Source organism: Caenorhabditis remanei, chromosome X (assembly GCF_010183535.1).
Source record: "Caenorhabditis remanei strain PX506 chromosome X, whole genome shotgun sequence".
NCBI lineage: Eukaryota > Metazoa > Nematoda > Chromadorea > Rhabditida > Rhabditidae > Caenorhabditis > Caenorhabditis remanei.
The window spans coordinates 3,956,678-3,976,414 of record NC_071333.1 but is presented as its reverse complement, the minus strand read 5'-3'; the positions used below and the strand labels follow the sequence as shown (position 1 = coordinate 3,976,414).

At 38.9% G+C, this 19,737-nt stretch overlaps 7 protein-coding genes across 7 annotated transcripts; 5 read left to right on the top strand and 2 right to left on the bottom strand.

Moving 5' to 3' along the window:
* Positions 1–419: 419 nt before the first annotated feature.
* GCK72_022768 (uncharacterized protein) lies at positions 420–2,283 on the top strand (the record flags this gene model as incomplete). The annotated part of the gene is made up of 4 exons (XM_053735055.1): positions 420–433; positions 484–576; positions 1,957–2,077; positions 2,158–2,283. 4 exons carry the CDS (start codon positions 420–422, stop codon positions 2,281–2,283), a joined length of 354 nt encoding a protein of 117 aa, XP_053578621.1.
* A 969-nt stretch (positions 2,284–3,252) lies between these two features.
* GCK72_022767 (uncharacterized protein) lies at positions 3,253–3,689 on the top strand (the record flags this gene model as incomplete). Its single annotated transcript, XM_053735054.1, has 2 exons — positions 3,253–3,375; positions 3,534–3,689. The coding sequence occupies 2 exons, from the start codon at positions 3,253–3,255 to the stop codon at positions 3,687–3,689; spliced, it is 279 nt and encodes a 92-aa protein (XP_053578620.1).
* A 303-nt stretch (positions 3,690–3,992) lies between these two features.
* Positions 3,993–4,232, top strand: GCK72_022766 (uncharacterized protein; the record flags this gene model as incomplete). Its single annotated transcript, XM_053735053.1, has 1 exon — positions 3,993–4,232. The coding sequence occupies one exon, from the start codon at positions 3,993–3,995 to the stop codon at positions 4,230–4,232; it is 240 nt and encodes a 79-aa protein (XP_053578619.1).
* Positions 4,233–5,062: 830 nt separating this feature from the next.
* Positions 5,063–5,338, bottom strand: GCK72_022765 (uncharacterized protein; the record flags this gene model as incomplete). Its single annotated transcript, XM_053735052.1, has 1 exon — positions 5,063–5,338. One exon carries the CDS (start codon positions 5,336–5,338, stop codon positions 5,063–5,065), a length of 276 nt encoding a protein of 91 aa, XP_053578618.1.
* An 897-nt stretch (positions 5,339–6,235) lies between these two features.
* GCK72_022764 (uncharacterized protein) lies at positions 6,236–6,949 on the top strand (the record flags this gene model as incomplete). Its single annotated transcript, XM_003096029.2, has 3 exons — positions 6,236–6,306; positions 6,388–6,715; positions 6,818–6,949. 3 exons carry the CDS (start codon positions 6,236–6,238, stop codon positions 6,947–6,949), a joined length of 531 nt encoding a protein of 176 aa, XP_003096077.2.
* A 193-nt stretch (positions 6,950–7,142) lies between these two features.
* Positions 7,143–7,415, top strand: GCK72_022763 (uncharacterized protein; the record flags this gene model as incomplete). The annotated part of the gene is made up of 2 exons (XM_053735051.1): positions 7,143–7,202; positions 7,254–7,415. 2 exons carry the CDS (start codon positions 7,143–7,145, stop codon positions 7,413–7,415), a joined length of 222 nt encoding a protein of 73 aa, XP_053578617.1.
* An 8,104-nt stretch (positions 7,416–15,519) lies between these two features.
* GCK72_022762 (uncharacterized protein) lies at positions 15,520–17,029 on the bottom strand (the record flags this gene model as incomplete). Its single annotated transcript, XM_053735050.1, has 6 exons — positions 15,520–15,572; positions 15,615–15,735; positions 15,791–16,189; positions 16,594–16,704; positions 16,770–16,886; positions 16,934–17,029. The coding sequence occupies 6 exons, from the start codon at positions 17,027–17,029 to the stop codon at positions 15,520–15,522; spliced, it is 897 nt and encodes a 298-aa protein (XP_053578616.1).
* Between the last annotated feature and the right edge of the window lie 2,708 nt (positions 17,030–19,737).

Here is a 19,737-nt window from a genome sequence, read left to right as displayed (position 1 = left end):
TAAATTAAATTAATACAATGAAATGTTCAAAAATTGAGTTGTAAAGTTTAGTGAGTTCAATCACCAACGTTCTGATTCAGCCGATTCAAGTTTTATTGTCAAACTTCTGGAGAAAAAAGTGTTATCAGGAAACGCGCCAGCTATTTTGGGAGATCAAAAGTAGTTCAGTCTATCAAACAAGCAATTCGTTAGCATCATGTAGCTTTTTAAGTGACATTAGCAAGAGGTAAGCAGAAGAGAGACGTTACAATAACACATTTTGAAAAAAATCTTGAATGGTGCTACGTACATACACTTCTAAAACCAGTATTTTGCAGTTGCAGTCTACATGTTTATTTATAGCGGATCAAGAAACAGACGATGGGATCGTCACAGTGTCACATACCCTGTACTTCAATTTGACTACAGGATAGTTATGAATGAGAACATTGTGGTGAGTCACTTCAAAAGATTTCAGTTTTTCTAAAATCAACTTCTTTCCAGCCAGTTTGAATCCGATACCAAGGCAACCTGTACAGCATCAGAACAAATATTTCCAATGAAGGATTTTCCTCATCCGATATGGCGAGGAACCGGGTTGGAATAGAAACAATCCTCGTCTCGTCGAGCATATCCGCTTTCCAACCAGTCATTTTACCAGCTCTGGAATCGTCTCCTCTGTTTCGATCAACAAAGATTAGCCAGAAAGCAGTGAATGCGCATGTTCTATTGACAGATGATAATCAGATTTATCACTGGGACAAAGTATAATTTTCCATCGGAGAAGTCATCTACAGTAAGCATTTTCCTTTTTTCGCCAAAAAAACAATAAATATCTTCATATTCTGACTCATTGAGAGAAAATAGGTTGCTCTAACAATTTTATTCAAATTCGAGTGAAAATGTCGTACTAAGAAATGCGCCAACTCTTTTGGGATGTTAAAAATGTTTCAGTCCATTAAAAAAGTTATATGTTTTCTTTTTAATTTATTCAAAAACCTAATGTTTAATCAAAGTTTTTGAATAAATTCAGCAAAAGAAACTAAAAATAAATGTTTCAGTCCACATTTTCCAAAAATTGAAGCTTGAAGAGTGCCACTTCAAGTATCGGTATTCCACTGAACTCTCAAAAAACCAAATTTCATTTTCTGGAAGACCAGAAAAGAGCTTTGCAAAACCAAAATTTTGACGATATGCATCCCAGCATCAACTTTGGCCAAAATTTAACGGAAACCCATACGATTTTGAAAAAAATCATTAGGGTTATCACCGTCGCTGGCCACGTGTCGTTTCAGTCTGGCTTCCGAGTCACTTAAGTTTTAATATTTTGTTTTAAATACTCAGAAAAAAGTACTCAGAAAGTGATAGCACTCATTAAGAAAGTTTCGGCGGAGCTGCTGCCAGGGGCGATGTACCATCGAACTACTAAACCCCGTTTTGTCAGTTCTGGGAACATATGAATTTGACTTCATTTAAATCAAAACTGACATTGAGAGCACAATGTCAACAAGCTTCATCAATTAAAACGAAAATGGAATAGTTTGTGCTGGAAAGATTTCTAGTTATACTGATTTTGGTTGAAATTATCGATTTTTCAAAGTTCCCCAGTGATTTTATATTTTAGATTAACTTTTCAATTAGTTTTCATCTAGAAATCTGCAGAAACTACACCAATCCGTCTGAAATCATCATCTAAAAATGCGTCAACGTTTTGCGCGTCAAATAAAATACAAAGTACGCAGTGTGCGCGTCGCGGTGTTTGCGTACACCTCAATTGTCCTTCTTCGATTTTTCGAAAGTAACCCACTATTTTTCATCTAATTTACGAGTTTCTCGACTATTTTTCAACGAAAAATCATGGAATTCATCTAAAATTGGTAAATTTCATTGCTGTTTATCTCGTAATGTAGTTAGAAATGTGATTTTATCTGCTTTTTTATAAGAAAATTTGAAAAATAAGTTTTATCCAATTTTCAGAGAGGAATGGAACGGTTCCTTCAATCTGGCAGTCTCGACGGTGGTCTTGTTCGATTTGGCGTGGACACTCAGAATTCGAAGTCAGTCGACACATCGGAAAGCTCTCAAAAATACACAAACGGTGAGTTTTGAGGGAAAATTTGAAATATTTCGCAGAAAAAAAAAACATTTCTGAGCTATTGTTAAATTTTTTTCAGATAGTCACCGCTAAAACTGTGGGAGAAGGTCGCCGGACGAAGTGCCAAACGTGCAAATGAAGTGGCGACGTGGGAAGATGGACTCCACGAGTTGGAGCATTTCATCGGCGACGTGCTCGAAAGCGTGTAAAGCATCCAAAAAGAGCAGAGTCTGGAGTCCGGCGGCATAAATGTTGTCGACGGAATGAAAGCAATTGTGGCTGGAAGCGATGGGACTGCAGTCGGCTCTCGACAATCAGAAGGGGCCGTTTTAGAAGATATGAAGCGGTTGGAGGGATGGAAATGGGAGGATTGGAAGGAGAGATATGTGAAGTAGAATGTTCATGGGAAGGCGAGAGTTTCCGATCTATTCCGTTGAATTTATACATTTCATACTAGAAATGTGCTGAGACAAGTGTTCATTGATGGGATTATTTGATCAGGTGAGTTTTTTCATTTTTTTTTCAGCTAAAATTGGCTAAAACTATCTGAAAATCGTTCAAAAATAATATTTTTCAACGAACCTGGTTGTAAACGCGCTCTACAGGAATTTCTGTATTTTTTTTTAGATTGAGCGCGTTTTTCATAACTTAAAGCTAACGGGCTCTATCGAAATTTCCAGTCTCCGCTGCAGAGCGCGTTTACTTGAACATTTTCCAAATTTTGAAATGCAATCCTCTTGTTTCTGCTAAAATTAGCTAAAATTGGCTGAAAGTTGTTCAAAATTGAGATTCCCTACTAAATTTTAGCGCCTAGAACTGTCTACCGAAATTTTTCACGTGTTTTGCTTTAAAGCGCGTATTGTGGACATCCGGACACTGGGACACACTGACACATCTAAATTTAATTTATGTGTATGCTGAACCTCAACGAATTTCAATATTTTCAGCTAGCCGCTCGTGCTGGAAAACGCTTGCTTCAACTTGAGAAGAAATTCGTCGAAACCGAAGCACAAGTCGATAAACTTCACGGCGACGCCGATGAAATCGTCGTCGCACTTGTCGCGATCTCATCAGATGAATCGATTTAGAATACACCGTCTCAACAGCTTCAACATCCGAAACAAGATGCAGAAAAAGTGCAAAAACTGAAGGAATCGTTGAAACCCGTCGGCGAGTAAATGGATTCGTTCAATTCTGACTGTAAATTGGTGATAAAAATGGCTGGACCGGAAGTGGATACAAAAGAGTTAGATTCGTTGTTGAAGAGAGTCGCCGACGTCTACTCCGACGCCGTCGCAAAGGTTTCGGATAAGAAGATGACAGTGTATGCAACCGTTCAGCAACAGGGGAAGGATGAAGACGCGTATTGAGAACTGTTGAATTGGCTGAAAGTGACAGGGAAGATAATGGAGAAGAAGAAGAAACCGTCTGTCGATGCGTGTTGACGTAGCATGTTGAGGATGCAAAACCGAGTGTCGATGGATTCGAGACGATGATTGAGAAGATGGTGAAGGGAGGAGCCGAAGGATCGGATTACAAGAGATCCGCGTTGCTCAATAAGAATCAACAGATCGATGATCGCTATAAGGAACTCTTGAACTCGGCGGTCGACTGACAACGACAACTTCTAGATGCCGTGGATTTGGCCATGGACGTCTTCAAGAATTCACGCTCCCGCTTGATCAGTGGCTGCAAGGAGCTAAAAACGAGTTCAGGGACTTGCGAAAGATCCGATTACGGTTGAAAAGGCTCAGGAGATGATCGTCGAGCAGGAGGCGTAACGAGAGGAGCTCGTCCATAAATCTGATGATTTGAGCTTGATTCTTGAGTTGGCCCCGATGTTGGCGTAACTGGCTTCTGTGGAGGACGCGAATGTTGTTAGTGGACAGTTAGAGCACTCTACGCGGGCATTACCAACATGAAACCGTTGCTGAAGTCATTCCTACAACAGATTCAAGGCTTTAGGCTTAATAAGGAGGATATGACACAATTTGTTGGGGAGACGAAGATCAAGATAAGTGATTTGCATGAGTTGCCGATTGAGCCGGATGACTTGAAGGAGCAGACAAATATACGCACCAAAATTGCTGTGTCGACAGCTGATAGGAATGAGATGATGGCGAATGTTTTTGAAACTGGCGAATCGAGGGGAACCTGAAGAAGCGTTGATTGTTGCACATAAGAGATTGGATGATTAGAAGTTTAGATATGCATATTTTATGACGTCGGCATATGAGAAGAACGCACTACTTGTCAAAGCAATCCCGCCTTCTGAAGGGATCCATGATGGATCTGACAATGTTATGCAAGTAATGGAGGATATGGCAAGAGAATTGTAGACGAGAAACGAAAAGGATCTATATACGCAAGCTGAGTTGATATTCCTATTGGAAGAGGACATCTTGCAAAAGATTCGTCCTGAAGACGATGATCTTACCGTACTCTCCAAACAACTTCAGGCGCTCTGCTCTGACGACACGGCTGACGAGTTGCTAATACGGTAGCAATATAAACTGGTGAACTCGGGGACGGATAGATTTGCTAGCCAAGCTGAACAGAGGGAGCGTTGCCATCATTGGATTCGGAAGAATCAACTGAATCATCAGAGGATTATTAACGAGGACGCCGGTGCCAACAAAGTGCAATTCAGAAATGTGACTGGAGAAGCTTAGAAGGTGGCGCGACAGTGATAAATGGAGGGAAACGAGGCGAAGGACAATATCTTGGATCCGGTAGATGAAAGAGAAGAGTTGATGTAGGAGGTGATGTCCTTGTGTGCGGATCGCACGGAGACACTCGAAATAGCACTGGCGCTCATGAAGCAACTTACGGCTCAGTTTGATGAGTTGAACAAGTGGTTGGATCAGATGAGCTCAGAACGATGCACGATCATAATGATTAGTTGGAGAGATCGGTGGCCGCGTATCGACCGATTATAAAGGGATTCAATTCAGATTTGGGTGCTCTGGAAGAGATTCTTGCGGAGGATCAGTCGCCGTTGTTTTCATCGGTAGCTGGAGAACTTGTACAGTGATACGAGGAAGTTTGAAAGCCGGTGCGAGCTCGTGGACACGCGATTGACAACATGATGGGATTCGGAGAGCGGCTGGAGACGTTGGGGGCGAATCTGAAATGCGCCACCGACAAGTTGAAGGAGAACAAGGGGATATTGGCGGATCCGAGTGTGCTCGAGTTGAGACTCGCCGAGAATCGATAGAAATTGAGAACGTTTTGGCGGAGCCGCTGCCAGAACCAATGTACCATCGAACTACAAAATCCCATTTTGTTAATTTTCGGAACGTTTCGACTCTATTCGAACCAAAACTGACTGAGTGAACAAGTAAAGCTTCATTGATTGAAGCTAAAAAGCTTATGAAATAGTTTGTGTGGGACCGTCGCCGAGATATCATACCAGTGAACCGTTTTTTGCAAATATTTCGATGTTTCGCAACTTTTAGGACATTTGTGTATGTGCGAACTACAAAATCCCTATTTGTCAGTCTTTGGGACATTGATTTATTATTTGTCGCGAATAGTCATCGAAAGAATCCAAAGTGTTCATCGAAGAGTTGTCATTAAGAACGGATAAAACATTTTTTATTTTTGGCAAACTTACTTTCGAAAAATCAGTTTTCTGCAGAATTTCAGCGGTTAAATCGTTTTGTTTTGTTGATTTCTAATAGAAATACTGATTTTTGGATGAAAGTATTGAGCTTTCAAAATTTTCCAGTGATATTATAATTTTAGAACTTGTTTTCATTGATTTTGCATCTGCAAATCTGCAAAAACTAAACCAATCCAGCAGAAACCATTTTCTAAAAATGCGTCAACGTTTTGCGCGTAAATTAAAATGCACAGTCCGAAGTGTGTGTGTCGGCGGTGTTTGCGTACACCCCAAAAGTAATCCACCGTTTTTTCGAACGTCACACACTTCTTCTGATCTAACTTTTGTGTTTTTCGACTATTTTGAGCGAAAAAATAACGAAATTCATCTGAAAATGTAAATGTTCATAATTTTTCGCTTCGAAATGTGGTTGGAATTGTGCTCGTATCGGCTTTTTTGCATGAAAACTTAATATATAATTGATTTCCAATTTTCAGGCATGGAGTTGAACCATTCCTTCGACCCGGCAGTCTCGACGATGGTCTCGGTCAAGTCTGATGCTCGGCGAGTTTGTCGACGATTACTTTGTCAACGTTATCGACGTTTTCGCATCGTCGCAGTCGGAACGGTGAGTTTTGAGCGTAATTTTCGGTTTTTTCGTAGGAAGTAGACTATTTTTGGGCCATTTTGTTAATTTTTCTGTTTTCAGGAAGACTCCGCCATTTCTGTGGACTTGGTTTTTTAGGTGTAAGATGCTCAGCAAGCAGCATGGCAGACGGATCGCCCCGAAAGATCAAGCAGACGGATCGCCCCGAAAGAAGTTCTTACTTCCGTACGGGAATAGGTTGCTGGCTCACCGAGTGAATATGAAAATACAACATTCGTTTCAAGCACTTTTTGATTGTGCAGTCGCCGTCGTAGTGAATTCTATCCAAACTCTGGGAATGAAACACCGATCAATGCGTTCCGGACTGTTAGTCTACAGTAGATGGTACTCAACAAGTAATTTCGGACGATTCCTGATGCCCAGTAAACAGGTTTGTGACAATTGAAAATGACATTTATGAAAACTGTTTTGCTGAAAAGCGGAAAATCGGGATACTTTTATGCTGAACCCAAACGAATTTCAATATTTTCAGCTCGCCACTCGTGCCGGAAAAGTTTGGATCAATGTGAGAAGAATCTCGTCGAAACCGAAGCAGAAATCGATTAACTTCATAGCGACGCCAATTAAATCGTCGCGTCGAACTCGTCGGAATCTCATAAGATGAATCGATTCAGAATACACAGTTTCAATAGCTTCAAGATCCGAAACAAGGGGCGAAAAAGTGCAAAAACTGAAGGAATCGTTGAAACCAGTCGGAGAAAAAATTGATTCGTTCAATTCGGAAACAAAATTGATGATAAAAATGGCTGGATCGGAATACGGGGAAGTATGAAAACGCGTATTGAGCTCTGTTGAATATGCTGGAAGAGACTGAGGAAGTGATGGAGAATCAGAGGACACCGTCTGCCGACGTGATGGTTGCTAAGGCTCAATAGCATGCGTATGAGGTGTTGAAGAAACATGTTTAGGATACGAAACCGAGTGTCGATAGATTCAAGACGATGATTGAGAAGATGGTGGAGGTAGGAGCCGACGGATCGGATGACAAGAGACCAGCGTTGCTCAATAAGAATCAACAGATCGATGATCGCTATAAGGAATTCTTGCACTCGGCGGTCGACCGACAATGAAAACTTCTAGACGCCGTGGATTTGGCGGAACGGCTACAAGAATTCAAATACTCCCGCTTAATGACTCCAAGGAGCTGAAAAATAACCTTATACACTTGCGAAGGTTCCAACTACGGTGGACAAGGCTGGGGAGATGCTCGCCAAGCAGCAGGCGTTGCAAGATGAGCTCGTCTATAAATCGGATGATTTGAGCTTGATTCTTGAGTTAGATGTTGGCATAGCTGGTTTCTGTGGAGGACGCTAATGTTATTAGTGGACAGGTTCAACACCTGGTAGCACGGGTGAGAGCACTGGACGCGGACGACTGAAACGTTTGGTTTTGAAGGCTCATCAATCTTGAATAGCTGATGAAAATTGCAACAAACTGATGCTTGCAAAGTACACGTTGCCCGTTACAAGTCACTCTTTGCGTCAGGCAAGTTATCCAGCAGTCACCACGATAAGGACGTTAGCAGAGCTAGTTTTATACCACATGACCGCCCGTTTGCTGGAACCATACTCCACTAAAGGATTCTTTCATGTTTTGTTGCTAATTTTGGAATGGCCATTCATTTTGAATTTAAGAAATTATCATCACAAATGGAAGGAAAGCGATGTCAAACTTCTTCATCTGGTGTTTCGAGGTCAATACTTGCTCAATACCAGGAGTTCTTGTTCTTCGACGTACATAATAGGTTTACTTCAATTCGAAATATTCAAATAGTAAGAAATCCTGAATTATAATCAGAACTCTAAATATACTGTTTTCAGGTGTCTACTGGTAGTCGCAGGATGATTTTCTTTCTGAAACACTAGGACCTGTGCACCAAAATGAGGAGTCTTTTGTAAAAATCACGTATTTCTTGCCAAAAAACAGTGGAATACAGTAACCAACAGTGAATTCGCTAATAAATTGTCAACTGGACACTAACGACACATTCCCTGACTGCTATGTCAAGTTATCAGTGCCTGGTAGACCAGTCTTGATCTTCGGAAGATTGGAACCACGCGTTCTAAATCATTTATTTCTTGCAGTTCTCTATTCTCTTTAATATTATTCTTATATTCATTACTATGAGTAGAAACAGGTAAGTTTCTCCGCATGACTGTTAGCTAGACGGCCAGTTAAATCGTGTTCATGTTACTGCTATGACACCGATTGACTGCTCATTCAGCTTGAAATCTGGAGAATTTTTCATTTTTTCTGAAAAGCCTTGTGCAGAGGTGGATTAATCGTGATCCCTTGAGTTTTATGATGAAAACTACATTTCTACGGTGCTATATTCCAACGGTTTTAAAAAGGTGATTTTTTTTCTTAAATTTCTAGTTCTGAGGAGAACAGCTTCCCAATACCCTCCTGTCACATCTCCGGTTGTTTCAAGCCAAAACAAACTTTGACCCATTTCTCGGCTTGAATTCAAGTTTCAAAGTCCTGTTCAGCGGTTGCGCGCTCAAATACGTAGAACATATGAAAATCTGTTACAGTTCTTATGTTTTCTATTTGTTGGCACAGCACAAAATATGAACTCTACCCTGAAATCCATGATATTGAGTTTCAACACTTGAAAAAAATCTAGTGACAATGGTTCAAATGACTACCACTACTGCTGCGCCTTGACGAGAAACCTCAATAATAGATTTCAATGATTAAAAAAAGTAGTTATCTATCATTGCTCTGTTGACAACAAACTGATGTTTTCTTATTTCACAATATTAATGAGCAGCAATGCCAGAGAAACGCATTGATTGATTTATTTATTTGAAGGACTTTCACCACTTATACAAATAAGAAAAAAGAAGCAGTTAAAATTTAAAAGTTAGAGTGTTTAAGTATTAAAAAGGGTTCCACAAAATTAAAAGAAATATTACATCGAAACACATCGGAATTAGGAAAAGTGGGGAATATATGAGGGGGGAGTTTATTCCAACAGGAGATAATCCTGTTGGTAAAAAATTGGCAAGTGTTCTTAGTGCTGTTTGATAATTTAGATTTGATATAATAGGGGTGACGGCGTAAGTTAGTAAATCGAGGGAGGCTAATGTGCACGTCGTTATAAATTCTTACTTCTTTACTAACAAGAATCTTATACATAAAAACTAAATCAATAATAATGCGTCTATGTTCAAGAGAAAGAATATCACAATGTTTAATGGATTCAAAATAAGATATGTAAGGAATATTAAATTTACGAAAAACCCGAAAAATAAAAGTTTTTTGGACTGACTCGATTAGCCTAACTTGTTCTTTAGATGTGGGGGAGAAAACAGTAGATCCATATTCCAAAAGGGGACGAACATAAATTTTAAAACATATGATGAAAATTTCGAAGTCAGCATGACGTAGTACATTGAAAAATATGTTGACTCTTTGATGGGCTTTTCGAAGAAACTTTCATAATAAAAGCGTGAAACGAATATGGAGTAGTAGTAGTTGCCGAAATATAATTTCTTCTTTCTCTTCTTTATCCTTTTCTTTTTGCGTATCAAATACAAGTTGGAAGAAAGACACAGATACACATCATTTTTTTCAAATGTCTTCTCATTTCGAAACTCGCGTATTCAAAAAAGGGAGAGGAAACAAAAAAAACACACATAACTACACTCACATCTCACTCGTCTCTCACTCAACACCTCCTTTTCAGGGATTTCGTATTTCTCTCGTCTATTTGCCTCTATCCAATGGCCGAACTTGGAGTTCTAGGCCACACCCGATCCCTAAACCATATTCTCTGGTTCAATATGTGAATCATTTAGTATTTTCCGGCAGTATCAGAAAAATATGGTCCGAAACCAACAAATTTCGAATTTCGCGGCTAGAACTTCATTTTTCTGCTTAACTTTAGAACGACTGAAACGTTTGGTTTTGAAGGCTCATCAAAAATCTTACCAAAACGTTAAAAAAAACAAGGGTGTCATTAACAAGCAGAGCTTAACGTGATACGATTCGTCATCATAACTTCGTGAGGAATCGTATTCGATAAGCTATGCCGAAAACGACGGCTTTGAATATCAGAGTAGGTGAATATGAAGTGTTACTTCCACAAGCAGTTCAAGGTTTCGCACAGTATCAATAGTTGTCGTTTTTTGATACTCTGCTAAAAACTTGTAATGTTTGTGAAGAGACAAGAACCGAGGTCAGTATGGAAAATATTGAATTTTCGGCATGCCCTCTCGGTATTTATACAACAGATTTCGCAATCCAATTCTTCGAAAACGGAACGAAACTGATCCGCCTCTTTTTTAAATAAGTTTTTGCAGTGATTGGAGACTCTGCATCAGTGAAGGAGGAGCACACGCGGAAAGACAGTGGAAGTTTTTGAGGATTAGACAAACGAGAGGTGGGAGGTGCAGAGAAACACAGCAGCTTGTACCGCCCCTTTTTTGCCAGAAACTGCTCTACCTCAATCAGAAAATGACTCAGATTGAGAGGGACAAAGACGATGATAGACTATTGATAAAATGGAGAATTAGAGAGTTGAATGGCGAGAGTAATGGAGACGCAGACATATCTATCAGAAATGTTATTGTCTACGTCTTGTCTTTCTCAATTGTCTAATCCTCACATGTTTCTATAGTTTCTCGACGTTCTAGCGACAATTTGGAGGAGGGTCACATTTTTTGAAGGAACATTCTGGAGAACAATGGGCGGGGCCAGAATCACAAAAATGCTGTATAAATACAGAAGAAAAATGGCATAAACCCATACTATTATTTTTTGATTGTCTCTACCGGCATTGCGCGTTATTTGGGATAGTATCATGAAACGGATGAATTGATACTTCTCAACAACCTGCAATGCCTGTAGGAGACTAACTTGTATTCATCTCTTCTGAATATTCAAAGCCGTCAACATCGGCATAGCCCATCGGATTGATCCGACACAAAATAATGATGTGGGATCCATTCCAATTGGCTCTGCTTGTGAATGACACTATTAATTGTCGCAGGTTAAGTTCTAGTCATATTCAACGTGGTCGATAATGAGCATTAGATATGTAAGATACAGAACTCTTCCAAAACGCCCTCTAAGTGAAATAGTGCCTTCCCCGACAGGAAAACGGATCTCTTTGACAAGTTAAATCAAGGGAATTTCGATTTCTGCTTCTAATTTTTGAATTCTCTGTTTTGTTGCATAGTTTACCTGCTTTCCAAATTGTGTATTGTAATCTTGTTGACGGGGTCCTGCCCCTCTGTCCTTGAGGCTGCTGATGTCACGTTATTTCACTGTCTTTTCTGAGATTCTCCGAATTCCAATTTTCGCGTGTTTGATCCTCAAAAGTTCCTAGAGCCTTTCATTGTGCTTTCCTTACAAACCCAGGTTCACCCACTTCTTATCAAGTTGAGAGTTTCGAAAGAAATGAAGCAACTCTGGTATCGCACCAGCACTCAAAATCACAAAACTTCAGAAATTTTCATGGTGTATCTTTCCCGTTATGCATTACTCTAGTTGATAATCTTTAAAATCCCAATTATTCAACATTTTACTAAATTCCAAAAAAAATGAGAGAAAGAGGGCACACATATTCGCACTCATTGCTCTCTCAACATCTCTCTTCTTACGTCTTCTCTCCTTTATTGTCTATTTGCCTCTATCCAATGGCCGAACATGAAATTCTCGGTACTCTAGGGCACACCCGATGATGCTCCAATAGTTGACTCCGCCTATTTTTCGTTATCCTCTCTTCCTATTGATGGAGTCCTCCCATTAATTGAGTTTACCGCTCCTCGAAACTGATGTAATGAAATTGAAAAACGCACCTTCTGGTTTAGGAAAAAGAACTCATAGAAAAGAGAAAAACATCTATGGAATACGGACATTTCTTTTTATAATTTGTGTTATACATTGAATTCAACAACCTGGGATACAACTAGAGAATAACCCAATAAAATCAATTGTGACATTCACAAGCAGAGCTTATCGCGAAACTGTTAATCAGCATAACTTTGTGATAAATCGAATCCGATATGCTATGCCGGAGACGACAGCTTTGAATATTAGAGCAGGTGAATATGAAGTGTTACTTCCACAAACAGTTCAAGGTTTTGCATAGTATCAAATTATGTTCCTTTTTGATACTCTGCTAAAAACTTGTAATGCCGGTGAAGAGACATGAACCGAGGTCAATATGGAAAATAATAAATTTTCGGCATGCCCTCTCGGTATTTATACAACAGATTTCGCAATCCAATTTTACGAGAGGCGGGAGATGCAGAGAAACACCACATCTCGTACCGCCTCTTTTTCTCCAGAAGGTTCTTTCCCGCAATCAAAAAATGAGTCAGATGAAGGTGGGCGACAGACAACTGAATGTTAACATAGTCTTTCACAGGCGGCGCATGTCTTAGTGGAGGATCAAGTTTTCAACTGTTTTTGATACTCCATTATGCACTTGCGCCGCCGGTAAAGACAAGTAAAGGGAATAAATTTAAAAAATCATACATCTTCAAGATTTTCCTTCGGTATTTAACAGCTGATTTTGCAAACAGTTTGTTGGTAGCGTGACAAAACTGTGTCCACTGTTCACAAGAACGTTCTCTCTCAAATGATTGAAATGAATCATGAACCACTATTTCAATATCAAGCCCAGGATATCTCAATTCGAATAATAAAACAATGTCTAGTAAAAATGGTTCAAGTGAATTTAATTACTGCTGCTCCTATACAAGAATCCCCGAAAATCTCCATCTATCATTGCTGCCCATTGATCTGTTGACAACAAACTGATGTTTTCTTATGTTACACGAACAATGAGGAGCAATGCCAGAGAAACTTTCAGAATTGAAGCGTGAAGCAAAATTGAATAAGAAGTTGTAGCAGTAGCAATAGACACAGACACATAGTTTCTTTCGAATGCGTTTCCATTTCGAAACTTGCGCGTTCGAAAAAGGGAAAGAATACAAGATAGACACACATATTTGCACTTTCCGAACACCCTCCGCTCAGTCAACACCTGTCTTTTCATGTGTTTCTTTTCTTTTATCTCTCTTTTCTTTCGACCAATGGCCGAACTTGGAAGTCTCAGTTCTCTAGGCCACACCCAATGATGCGCCAATAGTTGACTCCGCCTCCTATTTTTCTTTACATCATTTTGGAAGAGTTCCGTATATTACATATCTAATGCTCATTATTGACCACGTTGAATAAAACTAGAGCCTCACCGTAATATTTAATAGTGTCATTCACAAACAGAGCCTATCGGGATCGATCTCACATCATTATTTTGTGTCAGATCAATTCGATGAGCTATGCCGATGTCGACAGCTTTGAATATTAGAAACAGATGAATACAAGTTTGTCTCCTACAGGCGTTGCAAGTTGTTGAGAAGTATCAATTCATCCGTTTCATGATACAATCCCGAACAACGCGCAATGCCGATCAAGACAATCGGAATGAAATAGTAGAATAGTAGAATAATTGAGAGTATGATAATCTTATGCCACTTTTCTTCTCTTTTATGCATCTGATTTCGCAATAGTCGACCCCCCCCCCCCACTGTTCTCTAGATTTTTGATCTCTGAGATTTGACCCCTAGCCGAAGTGTCGCTAGAACGGTGAGAGACTGTGGGGGCTTGTGAGGATTATACAATTGAGAGAGACGAGACGCAGAGAATAGCATCCATGCCGTGCCTAGACAAAACATGTAGTGACTCAAGAATAGACAAAGTCAGACTCAAGGTCAGACAGGCACAATCCGTGAACAAGACTGCTATGAAGTTTGTGAAGGGTAGAGGGAAATTAGCTACGAATCGGAATGGGAAATTGAAGAATCAACTCAAGATAAGACTGTCATGCTGAAGAAAAGTTTTATTTGAAATCACGTTCAACAGATACACATGTAGTTGGATGTATAAAACCTCTACATTTCTATTATGATTATTCCGAAGAAGTGTTTATCGATACACCGCTTCCAATATTATGTCTTTTTCCTTTTTGTTTTCCGTTAGTGAGAAGCTCACTCTCGCAATGACGTTCATTCTTTCTTGTAATTAGATATTGAGGTTACAAGACAGAAAGTTTTTCTTCTTTTTGTCTCTTCTTTCTTCTATGAGTGCCGGATTCAAGTTGGCAGAAAGATACAAATACGCAGACAAATCATTTCTCTCGGATGTCTTCTCATTTCAAAACTCGCGCGTTCAGAAAAGAAAAACAAAACAAGAGAGACACACATAACTACACTGACATCTCACTCGTCGCTCACTCAACACCTCTTTTTTCAGGTATTTCTCTTTTCTCTCGTCTACTTGCCTCTATCCAATGGCCGAACATGAAATTCTCGGTACTCTAGGCACACCCGATGATGCGCCAATAGTTGACTCCGCCTATTCTTCTGATCATACTGTCTTTTTACTGATGGAGTCGACTCGTCTACTGTTGAGGGGCTTGTAATTAAAATTAATATGTGAATCAGTCACCGAAAAGCAATCTCGGTGAAAAGCAGTGAGGACTTGTAAAGATCAGACAAAGCGCATTAGGTGGGAGACACAGAGGAAAAAAGTGAGCTTTTTTTTCTGGATGGGTAATCAAAGGAGGTAAAAGATTCTCTAGTTTATGGAGAGAACTGTTATAAAAATTGACATCAAAACAACAAAAAATTAACATATAAACAGTTATAACAAAAAATATAACAACATGATTCTTCACGGCAGAGAATAATGAAATTTGAATGATGAGAGAGATAAAAAGATGATGGTATTGTGAACAGGGTTGAAAGAGGGGAGAGCAAGTAGAGAGAGGCAGTTGTCTGTCAATTATTTGACAGAATATCTTGGATAGAGAATTTAATATTTTTTCTGGGGATGGTTAAGGTGTTCTGATCACTTGCCCCACTGCTTGAGGGCATTAAAATAGAGTGAGTTGGAAGAGCGGAAGGTTTGGGTGGAAGAAGAAAATTCGAATTTGGATTTGAGTGAGACAGGAGAATTGAAGAAAAAACTTGAGAAAAGGCAGGGAAATTTGGGAGTAATACCGACAGAAATTCATTCATCAAGTTCTGGTCCTGCAATAATTTTTGCTGGAGACCGTTTATTTGTGTAGGTGTCGGGTTCTCGGTACACAGTTGAGTTTTCACAAACGAAAACACCGATTCTGATGAAAAATGTGAAGCAAATGGGTCAGTGGCGGCGTCATTGCTTCTTTTGATTTTCGATGCCCCTTTGATGTCTTTCGTTTCGTTTATCTTAAAAATGGAAAATTTATTCAAAGAATAATAAAGTTAAACCTACATGGAATACCATGACGGTGATAAACTCGGTATGACGAATTCTCACAGTGTGGACAATTCCGGTACTCTCGCGGATAATGAGGACGGGCATGTACCGATGACCAGTAGACATCCGGACCTGAAATTTAAAATTCCATGGTCAACAATACTATTTCAAAAAGTTTCGAACTTACAAATATGTGGTAATCGTCATTTGATCGTTCCGTGTTCGTTAGTCGTAGCTTATCAAACCCAAATGGTTTCATCATCCAAAATAATCCAGTCTGCAGACCAAATGGATGAGGAATTTCCTCCGGATTTTCAATCTGCCGATTATCCTCTATTTCGATATACCCGGGTGGTGATTGCTTAGTACTCCATCTCAAACGTTTGTCGTTGTCCGTTCTCTCAAAACGAAGTGCCATCGCGTAAAGTTTTAATGGGTCCAATCCTACAATTTTGTACTCCAATGAGGGAGAGAGGATCCTTCCTCTTCTGGCAATTTTCATCTCGTGGCCGATCGAATGTAGTTTTGCCCAGAAATCGTTATGGGTCAATGAAACAAAAATTCGTTGACTCGATGAAACGTTTTTCTGAAAAAAAAGTCAAAATACAATTATGACTTCGTTCAACCCTCAGTGCTTTTTTCAGTTAAAAATTAACAAATTTGGAGCGAACTTTAAAGTTATCGATTATTGCATGTTAGGCAATGCTGGACCAAGTTATAATTTAAAATTGGTAACATTTTTGACCATTGATTGGCTGTTGCTTTTTGAAGAAAGCGTGTACAACAGAAATTTTTGTGCACAAACTACAAATATATCAACATTTTTGATGTTTGTTATGCAAACTCGTAATAACCTTCAAAAAATTGCACGGAAGTTCCAAAACAAAGAAAAATTTTGACTATTCTTAGTATGGTGAGGCAGGGCGTAGACATCCAGATTACCATATTGGCGTAAAAACTAGTTATCAATAAAAGTTTAAAAATACGTACGTTAAACAGCTGCACAATCTTCAAATGGTTATTGTCCTCTATCGGCTCCCGTTGCGGTTCATTGACCTTGCGATCCAGTTCTAGCTCTGGTTCTGCAGCATTATGTTTATTCTGAAGATAATTTACGAGAGATAAAGAGAAACTAGAAATAATGTATTACTATTTCTAAAACCAACCGAAGGGTATTCGACGTTCTGCACTGAATCGGGATTTTCGCTCTCCATTATTTCACTAGAAAGATTAAAACATCTTTCGTTTTCTGGTTTCTCCCGCTCCTCGACATCACTGTCATCCTAAAATTAGGTCACAGCTTGAAGTAAAAATTTGAAATATATTTTACCATATCGTCATCCGTCAAAGGATCTTCAACGTCATCCCCCAAAGTCGGATAATTCTTCTCCTCCTCTCCCTGGTCATGGCTGAATTGGTTGTTCATGGTTTTTCTCAAAATGAAAAATTAACGAGTGATTTCTTAAAACAAGATAGTAATTGAAAGAGAACATAAGGTGTTCACACCTATGTTGTAAGGTATCTGACAGGTTCAGACGCCGTTCTCCAGATGTTTTGCCTCTGTAGTGAAATATTAAAGCTATCCAAAAAGAATAAGGGTAATGTGAGAAGCGTGGTCATCGAATGAGTATTAAATTAAAAAATCATTTTCATTTTAGGATATTCTAGAATATGAGGATTCAGAAACGTATAATCATGATACAATTGGATGTTATAAGAGAAGAGAATGGTCAGTCTAAAAGTTAAAAGAGAAGAGACGGTCAGTATTTCAACCTTGAAAAAGAAGTGAGAGAGCGTGGCTAAAGGCAGAGGTGGATTAAGAGAATAACAGTGAAATTTGAGAAGCTGTTGGATTTTGGCGGTCAAAAATATCGAAAGATGAAGAGATAGGGAAGAAGTAACCATATGTTGTCGATAATCGATGAAATTTGGAAGAGAAAAGACTAAACTTTAAAATTCAAAATTTTTATTATTGATATTATTGATATCAATAAAAAATGTTAGCTTTTCCACCGTGTGTCGAAGATGTTGAGAAAAAGGAATCATATGTCCAATTTGAAAATTTGTTGCGGTATTACTGATTATCCCAACAACAACATTTTCAATAGGCCATACAAATCAATCTATTTTTTATTCATAATGGTTCCGGCGCGTAAGATTTTAGAAATTCATATCAGGTATCATCAGAGAAACAAACAATTATTCAAAGAGGAAGAGAATAGATAAAGAACAGTCTCACTTGTCTGTCACTAGTCTCATAAAGAAAGAAGAGAGAACGTGCGTCACTCAACTCAAACAAATTTGAAGAAGCGGAGAGATCAAGGGTAATATTGAAAGTGAAAGGATAGTGATGCATAAAATGCGTTCGGCGGGAGATTTTTGAATTATGAAATATCATTTGGGAAAGAAGTCAGTTGGTAAACAAGACCTGTCGGGCTCTTTTTATGAATCCATAAAATAAAAAGAGGAAAAATAAGGAGAATAACCCGTTCCCAGCATACTTGTCACGGGCCGGTCGGCCCGGGTGAAGTGACTTTTTTTCGAAAAACATGTTTTTTTCAGTATTAATTTTTGAGAAAGTGGTTTTTGGGGCATTTTCTGCAAAAATTCGACTGAATTGATGATTTTTATTAGTTCTTAAGTGAATTTAGTGATAAAAAAGCACTTGAAAATTATTTTTGGGGTGCCAAAATTTAAAAAAATTTTCCACCCGGCCCGAGTGGGCCGGCAAAATTTTTTTTCGGCCCGGCCCGTCAAATGATAAGTATGGTTCCCAGTATAATACATGTATATAAAGGGTGATGACGGAAACGAGGGAATGTGAGTATAAGAAGAAATAACGAACATCCAACAACCTATATTTTTTTGAAAGTTTTAATGGAATGTGATCAAGATTGAATGCAATAGTTTTACTCTCAAAATATAAACAGAGAAGTAGTTAGAGGGCTTGATATTATAAAAACCTTTAGATAGAAAAGACGATTTCATGTTGCAAATTATGTTTAATAACAAACTTTATTAATCAACATCAATTACTATCTGTGGGTCTCAGCCGTCAAAACACAGTCAATTTCATATAATAGATTCACAAAATTTTATATTTTATATCCAAGTTCTATCACCTGTCTCGGGTCTCATGAAAACTGTTTCCAGTTTCTCATTTACCATTTTTGGTGTAATCTTCTGATAAGTAGGATGGTTTGATTTTCCTATCATTTGAACCACCTACCAAAGTGAAATATTAATAGAATGTTTTTTTACAAATACCTCCGATACTTCAAACATATTGTAAGGAATCTGTGTATTTCTTATGTGGTACTAGTTCTGTGCCCTGCTAAGATCACTCACATTCTATTGGTTCTTCTAAACCACACGCCATCGATGGGCTCGGTGAAACATTTTCTTTTCCCGTCTCGTCTATCTCGTCTAGCGGAGCCTGTCATGACATTTTTCTGATATCAAAACTATTAACTAATCTACGTGTCTTACAGACCGTCTCACTTCCACCCACGCCTTCTACGCAGTCTGTATGTATTCCCCTCATAGACCTGTTGCTTTTTGGAGTAATCCGTCATCGTTATCTCGAGCCATCGCGTTTTGTTGTATCTTCCGCATTTTCTTGGTTTTAGGATCAATTTTGCAGCTCCGCCCATATTCATGGATATCCTAAACATGTTTACGCAACTCTCTATTCGTTCTTTTATATCAAAACCCGAATCTTTGATTAATTATTTTGTCTTAATCTAGAATTAAAGACCCAGAATACAGAGTCCAGAATGCAGAATTCAATCAACATCCAATACTGGAAAAATGCGCATCTCTACTGTTTCTTCCAACCTAATTGTCTAACACCGAAAGATTCAACGCAAAAAATTTGGAAAAACTCATGAGCTACATGAGCTACACAGGAAACTTACAAACCACCGGTACAAAAAATTAAGAAAACTTTTGAGCTACACAAGTTAGAATTCAGAACCCAAAATCCCGTTTTCAGAATCTAGAATCCAGGCAACAACTACGTCGGATAATTTGAGTGCGCGCTTTTCTAGTGCCACTGCCACTACCAATTCTAACCTTCAGAATTAGAAATTTTGCCATTTTGTCGTCAAAACAATGCATGCGCGCTCCAGCGAA